Source organism: Rhinoderma darwinii, chromosome 11 (assembly GCF_050947455.1).
Source record: "Rhinoderma darwinii isolate aRhiDar2 chromosome 11, aRhiDar2.hap1, whole genome shotgun sequence".
NCBI lineage: Eukaryota > Metazoa > Chordata > Amphibia > Anura > Rhinodermatidae > Rhinoderma > Rhinoderma darwinii.
Genome location: NC_134697.1, coordinates 45,729,369 through 45,751,689, shown reverse-complemented (window position 1 = coordinate 45,751,689; position 22,321 = coordinate 45,729,369). Strand labels below are relative to the sequence as shown.

Here is a 22,321-nt window from a genome sequence, read left to right as displayed (position 1 = left end):
GGGAACTGGATTTTTTTTTTATTTTAAATCGCATGGACATCTTCTTTTGAAAATAAAACTGGCACAAAAAAATATACAGTAAAATGTCCTTTAGTCCAGCACCTGATGTTTTGGGGACCCACGAAAAAAGTCCAAACTCAGATTCAATCTTGATCAATGATGTTAAGCCTCAGGAAGTAACGCCAGAAGCTATGCATTTATATTAAAATAAATCTTAAAAAAGCAAATATCTCTATTGAAAATATTAAGAACTATATTAATAACTATGTATTTGGTAAGCAGCGGCCTGAATAGAAGACTCACCATATGGCTGACCGCATCAGGTGGCAGGTAGGACCCGGGTGCTGGTTTGTAAAATTATATATAATTAGAATTTTATTTCAAAATTCCCATCGTTTTAAGCGGTGTGAGAGGTGGAGTGGGCAGAGGAATTTGTGTTCCCCTGTTAGCGTCTTTCCTTAAATTCACTAACTATATGTCTATCTATCATCTATCTATCTACAATCTCTATCTATCTATCTATCTATCTATCTATCTATCTATCTATCTATCTATCTATCTATCTATCTATCTATCTATCTATCTATCTATCTATCTATCTATCTATCTGTCTGTCTGTCTGTCTGTCTGTCTGTCTATCTATCTATTTATCTATCCATCAATCCATCTATGTCATATCTATCTATCTATCTATCTATCTATCTATCTATCTATCTATCTATCTATCTATCTATCTATCTATCTATCTATCTATCTATCTATCTATCTATCTATCTATCTATCTATCTATCTATCCATCTTCTATCCTTGTCTACCTAGCTCTGTATATACTAAAGAGTGATAGGCAAGCACATACTTCCGCATTTTATTGGAAATATATACAGAGTATGGAGCATCTGTTCACCATAATGCGTTGTATTAAGAAGTCCATCCATGTTGGGGGACATTACCATATGTAACATAAAAATCTTTGCTTTCACTCTGTGAACAATGGATATATAACACTAGTGCCATTAAATATATTAATTGTTAGCTAGGAGAAAAATACTCCCTTTAGATCTTTAACCATTATATACACAAGACACTTGAACACTGTGACTGTTTATGTGACCACATACTTTAGAAGGACATTCCAGAACATATGACTGTGTCAAATAAACCACCATCAGTTGTGGTTTATTTAGCTGTAGGTTCACTGTTAATTTTATTAAAGGAAAATATTATTTTCCATTTTATCCTTGTAATTCCTATTTCCTAGTATATAGTTGTAGTAAACCATGAGATCTCTGTTCTACTTGTGTGGTCAAAGACATTAACATTGATTGTACATCATAAACCCAACTGTGTGTGATGTAGACCGCAGATCCCCTATAATTGTAGAATGGGTTGTAGAGTGCAATAATGACATTTTCCAATCATTTTATATTTACACTGTTCAAGTTAAAAAGCTGCACCTGAGGTCTCAGTAGGGAGCTGAGCCGCCCTTCCTCCTGTCGCTGAAGATGCTCAGAAAAAAAAGAAGAGGGAGGGTGAAGCAAAGGCCATCTCTATCATCGCACATCGTGGTCCTGAAGTGGTGGTCTTTAGAGGTGTTTTTGGAACGTGTCCTATTATGGGTTATTAAACCAAAACTAGGCATAATCTAAAAATAAATCAGGTCTATCTAATGAATCCTAATCCTTGCATAAGGGAACCAAAACTGTACAGAAAAACAATACTATTTCCCTAAATGCTATACAATAAGTACATCAATCAATATAGCAAAAAAGATAAATATTTTATAAGTTTTACACAAATAGTTGTACAAACCATTTAAAAACACCCAATAAAACAGATAATGCAAAAAAAATGGCACACAAGAAAGGACAGTGTGTTACAAAAGGCAGGAAATGGTGGTAATACCATACTATATGCCATATTAACTGCCTTCACACTGACCAGCACCCCAAGGCGGAAATAGTATCGGTTTCCTATTATGGGTTAGTAGTTGTATTGGCAACACTACGCGTCTGTGTGGGAACTATTAGGATATATATTTAACTAATGGTACTATCATCAATTGAATTGTTCATACTGTCATTTATATACGTGCTTGTGTTTTTTGTGCCTTATTTAGGGCTGATCCCGTATCTACATATTCATCCACTATTTGGCTGTTTTGATTTGGTACCTTTTACATCTCAGCATATGTACTTTGAACTTGTGTAACTTATGACCGTTTATACCTTGATCCTCGACCACCTTGATCCTCAGTTTTTACTGAGACAGTTGCTGTCCATACTTTATATTTTGATTCAATAAAGATATATTGCATTAACACATTGCCGCAAAATCACGTACATGCACGGCATAGAATGCATTCATTAGCGCATTCCGCCGTGCATGTACCAGAAGAAGATCGTGTGGGCACAGAAGCTGACAGCCGGGCTCCAATACCGGTCATTTAACACCTTAAATGCCATAGTCAATAGATCCCTCTGTCACCGATCGGCGGCCCGCGAATGCAACCGCTGACTGCCGACGGGTTGCCATGGCCCCCAGGCCTGTCCTGGCTGTATGCCTATTTTTTTTAAGAGGGAATGGGAATAGACAGCAAATACACCATCGTTTTTTTTTTACACCATGCGCTGTGTTGCATTTATAATGTTTTATCTTTACAATTGTGGTGATACCACATATATATTTTCTTTGTTGTTTACTATTTTTAGACAGTAAACTTATTTCTTACTGTATTATTTTTCATTATTCTTTAAAAAAAATAAAAAACTTATTAAACTTATTCAACTTAATTTTACCTTTTACGCTATTGACAGCGGCATCTAATGGCTTAAACTGTGAGGATCAGAGTTATCTCAGACCCTGGCAGCTGCAGCAGGCACATGACTGGTTGTTACAGCTGCACTCTCATTGTAATCTCGAAGATATACTAGGCATTACTCACAAGATCCCTGTGATGGATATATTTGTCTCTGAGCACATTTAAGCTCCTGCCAGCAATGGATATATCCGTTGCTTACTAGTCGTAAAGGGCTTAACTAAAGCTTCGTTCACACTGCGCCAGGGCTTCGTTCCGAACCTTTGCACAACGGAGACAAATGGAAACCATTGGCACCGGATCCATCGCCATTGAAACCAATGGTAATGGAAACGTAACCCTATGGTTTCCGTTTGTCTGTCAGGGCTCAGTTCCGACGGAAAGCTCAGACAGAACGTCAGAACGGAGCCCTAGCGCAGATGTGAACGAAGCCTTAAGGAAACACTTAGGCCCCCACCAGTTTACATGTTAATATACAATTCACTGTTTTTCTTATACTTCTGATCTAGTCTTTGTCTTCTGGTTTCTCCACTTAGCAGCCATGTTTTCTCTCACTGGCTCCTATAAGGTTTCGGCTGCCATGCTTAGTGCTAGTTTGGACTTAGATCTGTGTAAATGAATAAACAACAAGTTGCAGCATGAACCCACACAGGAAAGAAGGATTATTTATGCCTAAATAATCTCTAGGCAAAATGATGTACTTCTTCCTCTACCAAGGTGACCACCATATTACTCTGGAACCCAAGCATAGTCCTAGTGGTTGTCTTACAGTCAAATGTGCTGCCAGCCCCATCCATTGTAAGTGCATATAATAATCATACCTGCATCTGCATATTTATATATGCACCAATTATATTATTGTACTACAAAATGTACAACAAATTCGAAAAGAAAGTGCATGATAGGGTTGTGAAAAAAAATAACTCTCAATGGTTGTACCAAATTTAGTATAGACTTTTCCACTTTTGGCTTACGTGTAGAACAGGTGGCGAAAGGATCTGTCTTGATCTGCATAAATTGTATTATGCAACATGTACCGTGTCATTCTTATAAAAAAAAATACAAGAAATAAGGACAGAGCTTTGTTTTTATAGATCTTTCCAATGACTGCTCCGAGTAAAATTTGTGGGCTTGCTTTCGACACATTTATGATCCCATCCATATGTAGTGTGAAGCGCTCATTTTCAAAATGCCTTTAAGGTAGAAGCATAAATCCTGGCGAGCAGAACTCTAAAATTAACCTCTGTTATGTTTCTCCACATCCCTCCTCCGGTATCTTCTCTTGGGGGAGGGAAAGCACTTTTATTTAATACTCGTAATTTTGCCTTCAAGTACTGAGATACTTCTACCTGCTGTGCTGCTCAGGTGGAATGACTTGAAACCGCTTCATTTGCATGTCTTTCTTTCCAAATTTTATCTTGAAGTAGCTCACTTCATTTCCCTAGGCGCAGTTCTTCAAGAAAAGCAGTCTGTGAGGGCCTTGGAATTGGAAAGAGGGGTCTGACATATGCTAAGCAAAAGCCTGTTATCCTACACAACTTATCCCCAGGAGAATCTATATTACTTGTTTCATATAGTCTCGTGGAATGAAATACAGTACTTGAAGCTATAAGTGTAGTGGGGCTTATAGAAAATTCATTTTAAATGAGAACTCTGGTATGGGGCCCCCTCCACCTTTAAAGTAGCTATTTATTAGATTGCATGTAAGGGACTGAGCTAATGAATTTCAAATCTCAGAATTACTGGTGGATTGTTAGAGAGACTTAAAGAGTAACTAAACTTTTAAAAAGCGTTTGACATGTCATAGTTACATGTCAGAAGTTTGGATCGATGGTGGCCTGTGCACTGAAACCCCCACCGATTCCTAAAACAGAGTGGCTGAGGCGCTCTGATGAGCGTTGTGCCGCTTCGTTTCTGATCGGCCTTCCTCGGAAAGCCGAGTGAGCAGTTTACGGACTCAAAGACTAAATTTGGTGCAACATTGGCAGTCACAAAGTGAAATATACGCCAGTATTTGAACCAACTAGGATGTAAACATCAGCGTAGATAAAAAAAATTTAGTCCATTATATTGTTTCTCTCAGAAGGCTAAACAAGGACAGAGCTCACACAGAAGACGTCATGGGAACCCGGCAGCAGTGCAGTATCAGGCTTTGGGGTGTTATTTTAGGCACTGATGTCGTTGCATGTCAGATAAGCTATCATAACCTATTTTTTGTATTTTCATGTACAATAAAATGTGTAACATCTGGTAGTTTTCATATAAAAATTGGTTGGAAGATACTTTCAATATTGTATGAGGAAATTGCATTGAATTGTGAGTATCCCCAGTGGGTGCAGGAACACAGTAGAGCCAATTATAATTCTATTACGATATTTCATCCCTCTATAAGCATGAGCAATTCTGATACATCAAATTCAAAGCTACTGCATGCTGCTCTGTCAGCAGAATACAGGTGCCATTTATGCCAGGCATTGACGAATGGACCACTTAGAGTGGTAGTTGCAGTGTGTTTGCAGGAATCTTGACAGTCTCTATTTATAATCTCTATAAATGCCCCATTAATGTAAATAAGGAGAAAAAAAGAGAACAAAGCGCAAAAAGTGCATGAAACAATATATAAGGGGTGATGTAAGGATGGTCAATTATGCTGACCTGGTGAGGTTATGCTGGGAGCATAACATCCAATGTAGCATATTCCAGTCATCCACCTAGGTAGAATGGTTGAGGTAGGGGTGCAGCCTAAGTTCCGATCCGAGGGCAGTACCAGCCTCGATGTATATACAATGGAGATCACCGAGAGAAAGAAGCGGAATATTCTCGGGCGCAGCCGTAGGTGATATTCTTCGTAATCGTATCTATCCGGTATTCACACCATGACAAGCAGAGTCAGGTGGGGTTTAAAGGGAGATTTATTTGTACAGAATAAAATGACGCGTTTCAAAGCCGAACTGGCCTCTTCATCAGGTTAGGTATAAATGATTAGATACGATTACTAAGAATATCACCTATGGCTGTGCCCGAGAATATTCCACTTTTTTCTCTCCTTGATCTCCATTAATGTTAATAGCTGAAAAAGGAGAAAAAAATACCTTCCCATCGTGTAGAATGACAGAATTAGTCAAAGAAGGTTTTATCCATTTACTAATCTCAAATGCAACTGCCCTGTTTCAAACCACAGAGATCATATATCCTTGTTATCATCTCTGTGGTTTGGCAAACTAAATTGATTCCCGCTACGCATTACGTTAGAGATCAATGAATGGATTAAACCTTCTTTGACTACTTCTGTCATGCTCCACGATGGGAAGCGCGTTCCAGGTATTTTTATCTTCTTTTGCTACCACCTCTTTACTGAAGTCTAACAATTCCAGAAGGCAATACGATGGAGACGGCAGCAACCGTGATGCTAACTAACATTGTTGTGACTTCACACAACTCCGCAATGTAAGCGGCCAAGATATTGTTCTCTGCCATCAGCGTAATTCTTCTCTTCATACATATTGCCTTATGACATGCTTTGCTTATGTTCCCTAGCGCTCTACTTTTCCTCATTCAAGTAATTGTAACTGGCATCATTAAACACCGGAATTGGGAAACTTCTATAGGTACATCCATGTGCCCCAACGATGTTACAAAATCACGGCATGCGGCATCACCTTCTGTGTTATGGAGGCATTCTTTCCTTGAAGAATAGTGCAGATACATACACACATATGCACAAGGTCGAACAGCTGGAAATATTACAAGTTATGGAAATAGTGTTATAAAATGTAAAGGAATTCTTAAAATTAAGCCTTTTATAAGTGAAACTCAGAATCAGGTACCTTTGTGGTGTTGCATTATTAGAGATGTCATGTAGTGTTGTTGTTTGCTTACTGAATATATCATCCGGACTTACCCTGAATCATTTGCTGCACCGATAAACACGTCTTCGAGTCAAATATTCCCATTTAAACTTAATGGGCTGAGAACACAGATAAAGCATATGGAAGTTTATTGCATGTAAAGGGATTTGTCATTGAAAAAAATAATGGTAACCAAGCACTATAAAAGTGCAAATTAAAAAGGGAACTGCATGATAGACTGGGGAATTGTAGCCCAGCGAGTAGGAATAGAGCTTCTTTATGGGAATACTAAATGCTTTTCAAGGCTACAAGATAAAATATCATGTTGCATCGTTTTATGCAGCATTACGTTTTCTCCATTAACAATCTTTTTCTGCTTGATTTTTAACCTGAAGATTCTACAATTTTTGTTCTCTTTATTCCCTGTTGTACTATAGGAGTTTAGGGCAGCACGGTGGCTCAGAGGTTGGCATTGTTACCATGTAGGTCTAGGGTCCTGGGTTTGGAGCCAAGCAAGGACAACATCTGCATGGCATTTGTATGTTTTCCCCGTGTTACCAACCACTATGTAGAAGCCATCTGGAAGAAGACAAGTATCAGAACAGTACATTAAGTTTTCCCACTATGTGATGCCACAGGACTTCATGTTTTGTCACTACGGTTGTCCTCCATAAGAGTTGCATTGCACATCTGGAAACTTCAACGTATGAACTATTTTAAGAGGGGTGGAGAAGGGATTTACCATTGCATGGGTCCCGCAAGGAGATGATTCAGTGGGACTAAAATGGAGACAATACAATATTTCTGAGAGCAGTTTTATTCTACCGAGAATGGTTGTCATTTCCCTACTCCCACCCAACAGTGAAGTACCATAGACATCTACTACCCTGGGTGGAGGACCAGAATTCCTACTGATGCAAACAAAAGCACGGACAGGGATTGTTGGCTGATCACTCCCTGCTCCATGACGGGTGCATGTTGAGTGCTGTACTACATGTTACCAGTACTAAACTACAGCAATGAGTCACAGCTCAAGTTGACCCTATATTGACGGGTACGGAGCAGAATGGGTGCACTTGACTTTTGCGCATCCACCTAGAACTAGTGATAACACTGTAAATAGTTCATATCAAGCCCCCCAAGGCTGACATTGGCAGATTTTTTTCTTACTGTACTGCAAAATTCAGTTCTTGGTCACACATGGTTGTTGAAAATGTGGGGGTAAAGGTATTCTATTGCTATATGATTTATTGGCAATAAAATTTAATGTTACTTATAACAACTAATGCAAAAGCTTTTGCTGTAACACAAAACCCTCACAATGTAACATCTCATAATCTATAATTGTATTTTTAGCCAGCAGTCAAATCTTCTTTTTCACGGTTCACTGTACATCTTTTAACAGATATTGGGCATAGTTGATAGGAAACGCGCTCAGTTCCCTTAGGATATCAAGTTTTATGCATCTTACGGTACATTAATTCAAATAAGTCTTGTCTCATCAACTTGACACTTGGTAGAAATGATCCTGTTGCTTCTCAGGTATATCAGTCCCGAAGTCTGTTGATATCATTGGTGGGTGCATCTTCAAATATCTGCTTGTGGTCCCTTAGGCCCAATTTTCTCAGATATCTGAACTCTTTGTCAGGTTGATAGACTTTAAAGTCATGGCTGTCACTAGACTATGACAACAACCTGACATGTGTTGACATTATACAAGACAATACTACATAATGTAGTTGTGGGCATCTACTTGAGAAATTGCAATAAAGGGATATCTCACCTATTATCTTATATATTTCAATACATCATGTAACGTTAATCTATGTACTAGAGAGCCCACATATAGAGATCATAACTATCTAACATATGTAGACAACCTAGTAATGAATGGCCAAAACCAACAAAAAGTCGACCCAAATGTTAAACAACAGAATACTGATTGGAAATGTTCCTGGATTAAATGATTCTCTCAGCCTAGTATGGGCTGTGACATGATTGAAAGTGATCACATGTTGTAGGGGTAATCTTCACACATATGCAGATACGATAGATAGATAGATAGATAGATAGATAGATAGATAGATAGATAGATAGATAGATAGATAGATAGATAGATAGATAGATAGATAGATAGATAGATAGATAGGTGGACGGACGGACATATAGATAGTTAAATGTCTCTTGCTCTCTATTACACACAATATAAAGAATGAGGGTCAGTACATGACATACTCCCTAAGGCCTGTTCGCAGTTCCAAAGAGGTGATGTCAGGCTGCAGGTGTACAAATGGGGTGGATGGAGTTGTATAACTATTCTAGGCAAAACTCTTTTTTTTTTCCCAAATTTGCTTTTATTTTTTTCTCCTTTTAGACACAGCCATTATTGTGACAAGCACTTGATATTGTTTGCAATGAACTAATAATCAATCTACGTACATTGGTAGCAGAGCTGAATTTGTCACTAAACTGTTTGATTTGCACACCATGACTTGTTTAATATTAGATCAGTCGGTTTACCTGTAGTAGTTGGGGAAAACGACAGATAACACAGGTAAGGCCCCATGCACCCGACCGTGCCCCTAATCATGGTCTATGATTACAAGCACGGACGGCTGCGGACAGTCACCCGCATTTGCGGGCCGTGCTCCCGTTATAGAGTATGGGAGCACGGTCCATAATATAAGAAAATAGGACATGTCCTATTTTTACGGAAACTTTCTACGGCCTGGACACCTTTCTGTAAATATATACGGGAAGGTGTCCGTCGGCCATAGAAATGAATGGGTCCGTAATTACGGTCCGTAATTACTAACTGTAATTATGGATAAGAATTGTACCATGGGTCATGGAAAGGGAGTGGAGGGGAAAGCAACCACTAGTCCCTTCTGTCTTGGGAGGCCAAACTGACCCATTTTAATCTTGCTACAGGACCCTATCTCTTCTCTAATAAATTCTGCTCTACAATGACAAACTCAGCTCTACTCCTTCTGTAAATGTGCGTTTAAAGCTTCAATTAAATCTTGCAATTGATTCTAGACATGTTACTAACTACCACAACCATTGCTTCTCAAAAGAAGGTAAACAGATCAATTGTATTCACCACCACCAACAGAATTAGTCTATAGCAGCAATAACCGTAAAATAATATAATCAGAGATAGCAGAGCACATTATACATGCACGACTTTCCTGATTCTACAGGATATTATCCCCTGACTAGAAAAGGTTAATAGATTTTATTAAATTTTTAGTAGTATTAAGAACACAAACACATTTGCTAGCACAATCAATGCAGGTTACAGAGAATATTATTGTATGATGTGATGGAGACGCTGCTTTAGGCCCTTGGGAAAATTGCTGTTAAAGGAAAGCCGCTACAATGTGACACGTTTAAAATTCTCATTTAATAGCAATAATGTTTCTTGCACTACAAAATATATTGTTACATTGAATTCCTATTGTGCATGAAATTGTTTTAACAATGAAAAAATGACTATAAAAAAATATTTATAGTAACGATTGCGATACGTGCGACGTAAATTCCATTGTTTTCTTATTACTAAATGATAAGAATCAAATACAAATAAAACGTGAGGAAGGTTTTTAACCAAGGGGTAATAATTTGCTGTGTTTTGTCATTAACTTTTATTTTGGTTTTAAGTTCTGTGTAGAGAAGTATTTGATATTTGATATATTCAAGGTCATATGCAGGTGAATGGTATTCATACAGTTTTGACGTAGTTGGTTTGACACGTCTACTACAAAGGGTAGAGGTAAATAAGATGCTATCAGATTTCAGGAAGTTTTTTCCCTGAATTCTTAGAAACCTGACTCCACTTTCCAAGGAGTCTGTGTCACGTGACCCCTCGTAGCTCAGCTGAATGGCACAAATCTTGCAGAGAGGAGTGCCATATGTGGTATGCTGTTTTCCAGCACCCTGATGGGCACTTTTGGAGGCCATTTAGTGGTGTAGGTTTACCCAACTGTTTCATGTTATTAACTGTGTTTTTCTGGGATTTACATTGATGGCTTAATCTATACCTTACAACTTTTAAGAATCTAAAAGGGGGACAACCGATGCAGACAGTGATGTCAGTGGTTCCCTCTAGGAGCAGATTCCGCTCCAGGACAAGCCATTGACTTCACTGTCCATATATGGACAGTGACATCAGGGATTTTCTCAAAGAGCAAAATCCCTGGCAAGAGCATCTGCAAAGCTCTGGCAGGGGATTCCGCTCCATGAGTAGCCCCTGACGTCACTTCCTATATACTTGACAATGACGTTAGGGGTTCCCTCTAGGAGTGGAATCCCCGGCCAGAGCGTTGGCAATGGGGATTCCGCTCCAGGAGGAGCCCCTGATGTCAGTGTCTATATATGGATGCAGATATATGGACGCAGGCAGATACAGTTGACAGCCGGACAAACCACCTGCGGCTCCGGACTTCGGGATACTGCCCGGAATCCGGGACTTTCTCGCTGAATCCAGGACAGTTGGGAGGTGTGCTAATCTTAGGGTAGGCAATCAATGTGTGATCGGTGCCGTTCTCACCCCCATGAACCCCACCAGTTAGCCCATGAACATACAGCTGTGTCTGGTACTGAGGATCTTTCCATTAAAGTGGAAATACTCTTAAATGGGTTGTCTGAGATAAATGAAAGCAACTGCAGCAAATGTTATTTACCTGTTAAATCCCCGCTGCTCCAGCGGCAATAGTCTAGCGTCCCCCGCCGGTACTGCATTGATTACGTCACATACATCATTCACGTGATGCTGCAGCCAATCACTGGCCTCAGAGATGTTGCTTGTATGTAGAGCACAAGACGCTGAGGCCAGTGATTGACTCAGCGTTCACGTGAATTATGTATGTGATGTCATCGCTGGCGAAGTGGGGCCGTTAGTGACCGCTGCATAGTGTTTTTACGGCGGCCACTAATGGGCTTTATTCCGATGCAATAGCCTTTTTACGGCGCTGCATCGGAATAAGTAAACAGAGCAGGGAGCTGTCAAATCTCCCTGCTCTTCTCAGCTACCAGAGGTAGCTGAGGACTGGGGGCATCCCTGCTCGACTGGGTGAGATCGATATTAGTATCGATCTCACACGTTTAACCACTCAGATGGGCGCTCAACAGCGAGCACCGCATCTGAGTTGTTATGGAGAGAGCGAGTGAGCTCCCTCTCATCCCATTGACACCCGGTGATAAAATCACAGAGTGTCTGTGTTTCCGATGGCAGCCGGGGGCCTAGTAAAGGCCCCCAGGTCTGCCTGCAGTAAATGCCTGCTAGGTCATGCCGGAGGTATGACTTGGCAGATGCCTATCTGTTTTACACGGACAGGCATAATACACTGCAATACAGAAGTATTGCAGTGTATTATAAATGCGATCGGATAATCGCATAGTGAAGTCCCCTAGTGGGACTAGTAAAAAAGTGAAAAAAGAAAAAGAATAACCCACTTTTCCCCCCTTACAAACTGCTTTTTTATTAACAAATAAAATAAAGTAAAAAAGTTACACACATTTTGTATCGCCGCGTCCGTAACAATCCCAACTATAAACTTATTACATCATTTAACCCGCACGGTGAACGTCATAAAAAATAAAATAAAAAAACATGCAAAAATTGCTGTTTTCTTTGAATCCAGCCTTAAAAAAAAGTGATAAAAAGTGATCAAAAAGTCGCATCTACTCCAAAATGGTACCGATAAAAACTACAAGTCGTCCCGCAAAACAAAAGCCCTCCTACAGCTGCATCGGCGAAAAAATAAAAAAGTTATGGCTCTTCAAATATGGAGACACAAAAACAAATAATTTTGAAAGAAAAGTGTTTTCACTGTGTAAAAGTAAAACATACAAAAACTATACAAATTTGGTATCGTTGCAATCGCAACAACCCACTGAATAAGGTTATTGTGTTATTTATACCACATAGTAAACGGCGTAAATTTAGGAAGCAAAAAAGTGTGGCGAAAGGTTTTTTTCTATCCCCCCCCCAAAAAAAAAGTTAATCAATAAATTCTATGTACCCCAAATTGGTGCTATTAGAAATTTCAACTTGTCCCGCAAAAAACAGGACCTTATACAGCTATGTCGACGCAAAAATAAAAAAGTTATAGGTCTTTGAATGAGATGATGGAAAAATCTTAAAAAATGGCTTGGTCATTAAGGTCTAAAATAGGCTGGTCATTAAGGGGTTAACAAGTGAATAACCAACATTTACTGCAGTTACTTTGTTGGTTTTCTTTAATGATGAACATTTTAATAATGATAAAATCTGGGAATATTACTCAAACGAGAAGTAAATGGGTGTACCCAGATTTTATTGGTTCTTCACCCCTGAGCACATACTTCTATGACTGACGCCTGCTATACCACGATCTTTATGTCCAATCAGATTGCTGCAACAGATCTACCATCACCATGGCTGATTTGTTACCATGTCTCAGCCAGGAATAGAATTTGTCACAGCAGTTTATAATGGTAAACAATGCAAATTGTATAAAAATTGTCTGGATGTAACATTATGGTTGTATCATTTTGTGTCATATCATAAACATGTCTAATAGGTATTCATCTTAGATCCCAGTATGACGGGCTCACAGCTTCTCACCCTTTCCAATAATAATCCCAGGTTAATCGGTCTGCTTTGTGTATGAGTAGCAATAAAATAAGGACAATTCATGATAATTGTAGACAGAATTCAGAGGGGCTTGAGGCTATTAAATTCTATGGTGTAGACACTTGTATGGCAGTTTACTCACCGTAAGCTTATTGTATTTGTGGATCAGTGGATTCCTTGACACATGCAAGTTTTAGCTGTAATGCGTCCCTGAGGTATACTGTGTGAAACGGCCTGACTACAAGGCAAATGATAATAACATAATCCTTTCTGCTCTATTTTTGTAGACTCACTATGAATGTGGAGAGTACATTATCAGACAGGGTGCTCGAGGGGACACTTTCTTCATCATCAGCAAAGGGAAGGTAAGCTCCCTTCACCTCTTGAAGTCTACGCTCCATCTGAAATCATAATAACGTACTTAGGGAATTCAATGCCAATCAAATATTTCCTCCAAGCGCTTTATGGTTTCAGTTTATTACATTTCATTAATGCTGCTGGCGTGAGGTTTGGGCGAATGGACTGAATTGGAGACAAGGTGAGATCCAGTTCAATAAATATGTCTACTATAAAAAAAAGACGTTTGTAGATATAACTCACAATAGTCTAGTGGGATGCTATTTACTAAACTTTGTGGATTCCATTTTAAGTTCAGACCTTAAACACAGACCTTTAGTAGCTCGACATCTTCAAATGCAACTGTCATGCAAAATGTGTATGCAGCTTTCATGAGATTTACTTGAGATTGTCACGTGACAAAGTAAAATGGCAAAAAGGTATACAAAAGTTGTGTGGTAGTACAATTAAAGCTGAGCCATGACAACAACTTGTGTTTAGACACTGCCTTAAAGTGAATGTCTACCCTTGACTGCCATTTTATTTACCTAAATAGGTCCAAACTTCTGTGTGAATACATGTCTTAATATATCTTTATAGAAATCAGAGCTCAGTTTTACTGATACAAAGCCCCAAATATAAACATTATAGTAAAAAATATGCTGGCAGACACCACTAGAGGGAGCCTAGGAGCTTACCGTATACATTTATTCATTTAACTTAATAATAAAACAGTATGTAGTAAGCTCCTAAGTTCCCCCAGTCAGACAGATAGAATTTGATCCTAAGGTTTTAGAGCTCTGTTTCAGAAAAATTAGGGTTTGATTGCTATAAAAGATGTATTAGAAAGTGAATCAGCTCAGAAGGTTTCACCTAAAGGCATCATTAAGATTTTATACTTTGGGAATTCTGAGATACTAGGTTAAAGTGAACAATTTCATTTTTTATCAAACAAGATATATATATTTTTTCATTAAAACAATGGGCCTTCTGTTCCATGTGCTTAATCAGGGGTGAGGGGGGGGGGGGTGTCTGTCTTGTTTAATTTGAGAGAAATTAATATTTTGATTTTCATGATCTTTGTGTTAATATCTGAAATTTTGAATAATGACAGAATAAACTATTAAAAGAAAAAAAAAGACATAAATAAAAACAATCTAGTTCTATTTAAACCCATACCAAAAACGGGAATCGAAGAAAGCAATTATTTTTCAATATCATTAGTAACTATTTAAGGAAAAGATGTTACTTAAGGGCTTGTCCACACGCTCCAGAATTGCTGCGTTTTTTCTGGCCGGAATTTCGGCCAGAAAAAACGCAGCAGAATACAGTAGCAGCATAGTGGATGAGATTTAAGAAATCTCATCAACATGCTGCGTAAAATTTCCGAGCCGAAATTGACCTGCGTTGCGTAATTTTCGGGCCGCAGCACCACCACCAAATGTCTTGTGAACCTCCACCTTTTAAAACCATGTTGTTTTAAGGTCCAAAATGCTATGCTGACTAATTTCTTATTATATTTTTATAGTGATCGGTGCTGTGTTTTTATGATACAAAGCTCCAAATCCCCTGTATATTCAGGACTATGTATATGTGGGATTAAAAGGGTTTTACCAGAATCAACAATTATCAACTATAAACAGCTGAGTACAGCGTTTGGATGTTTCCGTCAGTCCCATAGACATTGAATGAAGCAGTGAACGGATGCTCGACCACCGCTGCATTCAAACTCCTTCTTACTGCGGTATTGCCGAGGAACGAGGTAGTTTGGGTACCCTGTTCTCATGACCGGTGGGGGTCTTAGCGTTGGGGCCTCCAGCGATCAGATATTTACCTATAACACCTATATTTACCTATATCACCTATTCTTTGGATAAGTGATAATTGTCGATTCTGGTACAACCCCTTTAAAATATACCGCTCTGCCTGCAGCTGCCGCTAGAGGGAGCATGGCAGCTTATTCCATACTGTCCTATAAGTTCAGTGAGCAGGGGATTTGGAGCTTTGTATCAGAAAAACAAAGCTTTGACCACTATTAAGATATATTAAGAAATTAAGCAGAACAGACTTTTGAACCTTTTTAGATAGAAAAAAACTACAAAATGGCATTCAAGGGCGGAAATTTACTTACGTTTTTGTTTGGAGCTCTAGTGTTATTCACTCCTAATGACCAATTAAAACCAATAAATTCTCTGAACATGTAACCTGTTAGCTCTATATATCAATCTATTTGACATCTTTAAAAAACATTTATCCAGAGGAAAGTTAAAACATTTTGCAAATAACTGTCCAATTTATCTTGAGAGGCAGAAAAAATCCTCACTGACTCAACCGGAATCAACACATTGAGTTCAGAGCAGTGGCACGCCTCGGTGGATTACAGGATTGTATTAAATAGGGCTGTATAACCTTTTGCTGTTACGTGGCATGAAAATGTACCGTTGTTCTTGAGCCCATGGACTAAAGTAAATTTTGGTGGTCTTGACAAGCACTCCATCTTCATTGCCAGTTGACTCTACCTACTATCAGTCAATCTCCTCCCATCTTTCATGTGATAAATGTTTGAGAAAACAAATACTTCTTTTTGACAGGTAAATGTAACAAGAGAAGATACTCCGGGTGAAGATCCAATATTTCTCCGCACTTTAGGAAAAGGTGACTGGTTTGGAGAAAAAGCTCTTCAAGGGTAAGTTGCAACAGTTGTTTTTGTTTCATTATTTATTTTATCCTATATTAAGTTTAATAGGTATAAATTGGCATCCCACAAATAAGATGTGGTGGTATTACCCTGTGTGTAATGATCAAAGTGAAGTGACAACACAGGAATAATAGTCCCAGTGACGTCATAGTGTAGGAATTATGCACACTGGGTTCATAGTCACCTTGTATCACTATACAGGGTGAATGCACAAATTGATGTCACAGAATGGGAAAATGCTGACAGTGATGTCACAGTAATAAACACAGTAAAGTTGTAGTATAGGGTTATGTCACACAGTGATTTTACAGTATTGCAATGATGTGGACAGTGATGTCACAAATCTGGTATACTATCACATAACAGGAATATTAAACATAGTGATGTCACAGCTAAGGACCACAGTTATGTGACAGTACAGGTATGATAAACACAACATCATAATACAAAGATAAGGCACACAGTTACAGTATGTCACAGTACAGAGGTAATGAACACAGAGATGTTACTGTACAGGAAGAACGGATCATCAATTCACAGCACAAAAGTAATAAACATTATGATAGAGCTTAAAGCGAAACTCCACCTTTTATCATCATATCATTTTTAGGTCCCAAAATCTGTGCTGCCACTAGAGGGATCATGTGAGCCTTCCGTATACTGTCTTATAATTGAGTACAATATATAACACTATGCAGTACACTCACATACTCCATCTAGTTGTGGCTGCATTTTATATTTTAAATGTAAGGTTATGCAGGGGATTTGGAGCTCTGTATCAGAAAAACTGAGCTCTAACTGCTATACAGATATGTTAAGAAACTAATCGGCAAAGAATTTTTAATTTAGAAAAAATGGGGTTCAATGATGGACATTGACTTCAACACAGTTATGTCACAATAAATAAGTAATGAACAGAGTGATGTCACAGTAAACACTGATTTTCTTTCCCTTATTCAACAGAGTAGCCATTTGCCCCCTCAGGTCCTAGGGCAAGTGCAACTGCCACCTATACACCCCCTATAGTTACACCCCTATGTATGCATATAGCCATTTTACGAATCAACCAAATGTTCTCTGACATATATTTCTGTCATGCTACTCCGACAGAAACCCATTCTTAAACTGCAAGTATAAATGATCTGTAAAAGCCAAAGCCATACGTGGTGTCTAAGTAATCCTTCATCAGTCCTGCATTTACTAATCTGACAGGCGCAAAGAGCAATATAGATATCCATGAAGCTTCACCTCTTCAGCAAAGATCAAAAAAGTGTGTGCGATATCCTGTAGGCAAAATTTGAATAAGCCGATAAAGCAACCAAGAAGAAAATACGGCATAAAATACGGTGTGATACCAATATATGAAAAATATATGTTCTCTATTATTTACAATATACAAAAATAAGCTGCAGACAGTTTCTGAATGTGGCAATTTTAGTATTCTTCCCAAGTTTTGTTTATTTGATATTTTCCTCTTTTTGAATTGTTTTCCACTAAGATCAATAGATAGCTTTTAGGAGAACATAATTTAACATTCTTCTCGCTGGGCTTGTGTTTTCTAACAGTTGTGTGGAACAATATAAAAGAGCATGAAACAATTGCTTGGCTGATTCAATCTCGCTTCTGTGTCCTACAATTGATGAAGTTTACCAAGTCTGTGGTTCTATCAAGTGAAATAAATGTTAAAACTAATTCTTTGCAAGTTGATACATTAAAAGGAGGAACAAGGTTAGAATATTTTTTGCTAAAGGCGATATGAAATTTAGGATTTCTCAAGCCTTAAAGGTTATGTACAACTTTGAAAACGTTAGTTTTTGTTTTTTTTTAAAAAAAATGTGTATTAGTACGATTGGTCTAACTTTGTAATTACATTTTATTAAAAATTATTTTTACTTTTTGAGATCCAGCTGCTTTGTATCCTGTATATAGAGCAGCTGTATCTTGCGCTGAGACCTGAATCTGTCAGGTCAGAGGGACTGATGGGTACAGTGACAGCAGGTCCTGCGTGTCTCTGACACGCAAGATCGAGCTGTTACAGATCACATCTGAGTTCATAACTTTTTTTAAATCAAACCAATTTTATTGATATGAACACAGAAAAGAAATAACATAGTAACATTCACATTTCAATTTTCCAACATCGTATACAATAGTGACAGCATATCAGGAAATCCCCAACTTCCCCCCTTTCCCCCCTCCCCGCACGGCCCCCCACTATATCTCCGCCCTTTGTTTCTGGTACCATTCCTGGTCAGAGCACATTTCTCTTATCAAGTTTTCCCCACCACCCCTTTTTGCTCCAGACTCTATCACCTCCAGTTCCTCAGATGACTCTCGCCCTTATTCTGCTCAGTTCAGGTGTCAGCACCTCAGGACAGGCCATCCATCTGCTCCATTGTTTCTCAAATTTTTTTTCCGTGCCCCTTTTAGAAAATATCTTATGCTCCATCAGGATATTATAGTTCAACATTCCTACAATTTCCCTCATCCCTGGTGGCTCCTCATCCAGCCAGTGTTTAGCAATGCATTTCCTTGTTTGATATAATATCTTGGCAATTGCCAGGTTTGCCATTCTGTCACTCTCCAATTCTCCCACCGCTCCCAACAACATAACTTTAGGGTCTGCCGCCAATTCCTGACCATACACCTGCTTTATCAGATCCAATATTTCCCCCCATAGGGTCCTCAGAGCCTCACATGACCAAAACATATGCAGTATATCTGCCTTCTCTTCCGTGCACCTAGGACATTTAGCATCCGCTCTAATACCCATCTGTTTTAATACCCACGGGGTGCGATACACTCTATGTATCAGAAAGAGTTGGGATCTCCTCTGCGCCAGACTGAGTGATAACTGACATGTGGACGCTAATATCTCCTCCCACTCCTCCTCAGTCAATGGACCAACATCCTGTTCCCATTTCGCTTTTACCAGCACCATTGGGTTTCCCAGGTGTTTGGACAGTAAGCTCCTGTACGCCATTGAGATCAGGCCTTTGGTCGTGTCAGCCCTTCCCACATACTCCAGGACCCCAAGAGCACAGACCGTCAGGTCCACCACATGCGCCTGCGCCTGTAGGGCATGACGGATCTGCAAATATTGATAGAACATATTGTGCTCTAGTGGAAATAGGTCTTTCAACTGCTGAAATGATCTCAACCCGTTATCATCATACAAGTGTTGTATTCGTCTAACCCCTGCCAACTCCCATTTTTGCATGCCCTCTAATTGGTATAATTCCCACAGGACCGGATTATGCCATAGGGGAGTATATTTGGTGCACATTCCCACTCCCAGGATCTGTTTGCATTGCCACCATATTTTATGTATCAGGAGTAACGTTGGTTTAGCACTCGCCAATCTCTTAAAGGTGTGCGCTTCCAGACTCTCTAGTGGGTTGAGTCCTCCCCCCATATATGACAATAAACGTGCACTGGAACCCCAAGTCTCTGTGTCCTCCCATCCCTTAAATTGTTGGCTCTGGGCAGCCAGGTAATATATCCAGGCATTTGGCAGCGCGACCCCCCCTTCGTCTTTGGGCAATTGCAATTTCTCCAATTTAATCCTTGGAACCCCTTTTTTCCAGACCAGATCCCGAAAGAGATTGTGCAATCGTCTGAACCAGTGCTTAGGTATCCATACTGGGGAGTTATGAAGAATGTATAAAAGTTGAGGCATAAGGATCATCTTGATTAGGTTAGTCCTCCCCAGAGCAGAGAGCGGGAGCCTGTTCCAGGCATCCACCTTATGTTTCACCTTGAGCAGCAGTGGTGAAACATTCAAAGACATGTAGTCTTGGACCCTAGCCGTCACCTTAACCCCTAGATACGTAAATTCAGAGACTATCGGAATCCGGAGTCCCACTCCAGTATCTACAATATTCACTGTGTCAAGTGGCATCAGAGCAGATTTGGTCCAGTTAATATTTAATCCCGAGAACTCCCCAAACCTTGTGATCGTATCCATTACTACCTGCAGTGTATTCTCAGTGTCCGTCATATATATTAAAATATCGTCTGCATATAATGAAATGTTTTCCTCCATTTCCCCATATTGCAAGCCTCTTATACGCTCCTCCTGTCTTATGAGGCACGCCAGTGGCTCCACCGCCAAGGCGAATAGTAATGGTGACAGTGGGCACCCCTGTCGCGTACCCCGGGTCAGTGAAAACTTCTCAGACATTGCACCATTCACCCGTATGCGGGCTGTAGGGGCCACATACAACAACTGTACCCACTTCACGAAGTTAGGGCCGAATCCCATCTTTTCTATTACCCGCCATAAATACCCCCATTCTACGCAGTCGAACGCTTTTGCAGCATCTAACGTTAGCACCGCCCTTCCTCCTTGCTCATCCGGTGTCGCCTGAAGATTTAAAAACAGCCGCCTGAGGTTGACCGCTGTCGATTTGGAGGGCATGAACCCCGATTGGTCTTCATGCACAACATGCTGTACCACCCTGTTCAGCCGCAGCGCAAATATATTTGCCAAAATCTTGACATCCGATGTCAACAAGGATATTGGTCTGTAGGACTCCGGTAATTGACTGTCTTTCCCCTCTTTTGGGAGAACCACTATCGTAGCCTCATATAGGGAGTCTGGTAGTTTACCTCTGTCAAAACTATCCTGCAAAGTACTCAAATATTCTGGCGCTAGTTCCGTCCCATATTCCTTATAGATTTCCCCCGGTAACCCATCTGGACCCGGAGCTTTCTCATTTGCCATATCTCTTATCGCCTGTTCCAACTCCTCCAGTGAAATAGGGGTCTCCAATCTTTCACGGTCCTCCCGGCCCAAGGTAGGCAAATTAATGTTTCCCAGGTACTCGTCCAGTTGCTGTGTGTCGTAATGCACTTTGGATGTATATAGGTCAGTGTAAAACCTCTGAAATATGTGCAGGATTTGCCCCGTGTCTGTCTCCACCCTCCCCCCTCCCCCCTAAGGCCATGAATGAAATTATTACCCCCATGTGGTTTTGCCATCCTAGCGAGTAATCTCCCCGACGTTTCCCCTTCTTCATAATATTGCTGTTTAAGGAATAATCTTTTATTATCCGCCATTGTTAGTTGGTGATTTTTTAACAACGTCTGTGCCTCCACCCAATGTCTAAGTGTCTCCTCGGATCCCTCTTCTACATGTCTCCCTTCTGTTTCTGTCACCCGATCCTCTAAACTTTCTCCCAACTGCCTGGATTTAGTTTTAATTCGTTTAATATGTTGAATGAATACTCCTCTCAACCAGGCTTTCATGGCATCCCATAACACTCCCCGCGGCACTGACTCAGTATTAAAATTAAAATATTCTTTAATCAGGTTCCGTATTTCCTCGCCATCCATCAATCGTAACCAAAACGCATTCAGCTTCCAATTCCCGTGGTTCCTGGTATGCCTTACACCCACTTCCAGCGTCACCGCCATCGGAGAGTGGTCTGACAATGCCCTCTGTAGGTACTCTATTTGCGCTATGTACGGCACCGCTGAAGCTGTGCATGCAACCAAGTCTATTCGCGAAAGTGACTGAAATGTGGATGATGCACACGAGTACTGCCTCACCCCTGGATGTTTATCTCTCCAAATATCCCGCAGACCCAATTCCTCCATTAATCTTCCAAAGGCAGTCAGGTCTCCTCTTTGCCCTCCTCCTCCTCTATGAAACCTATCCAACCCTTCAGACATCACTGCATTAAAATCCCCCATCACAATTAGCAGTACCTCAGGCCACCTGGAGAGTTTCTCCGTAACTCGTTTCAGTACAGTGCTAGAATAAGGCGGAGGGATATACAGAACTACCAGAATACACTCCCAGTGATATATAGTACAGTGCACTCCCACATACCTCCCCTCCTCATCAGAAAAGGACGAATGACAGACAAAGGGAAGACTCCTGTGTATCAGCAAACTCACCCCCCTGGAATAAGTCGTATGAAAAGAGTGAAACCCATGTGCGATCCACACTCTCTGCAATAAGGATACAGACTCTCTAGTCAGATGCGTTTCTTGCAGCC

The 22,321-nt window shown here is 39.9% G+C and overlaps 1 protein-coding gene across 2 annotated transcripts in view; it reads left to right on the top strand.

The window, feature by feature from the left end:
* PRKG1 (protein kinase cGMP-dependent 1) overlaps positions 1 to 22,321 on the top strand; it is a 699,395-nt gene that overhangs the window by 562,448 nt on the left and 114,626 nt on the right. For both annotated transcript variants that reach the window (XM_075841194.1, XM_075841192.1), the window contains exons 6-7: positions 13,570 to 13,647; positions 16,210 to 16,304. In XM_075841194.1, coding sequence (XP_075697309.1) covers positions 13,570 to 13,647; positions 16,210 to 16,304 — 173 coding nt within the window. The remainder of the gene's footprint in view (positions 1 to 13,569; positions 13,648 to 16,209; positions 16,305 to 22,321) is intronic.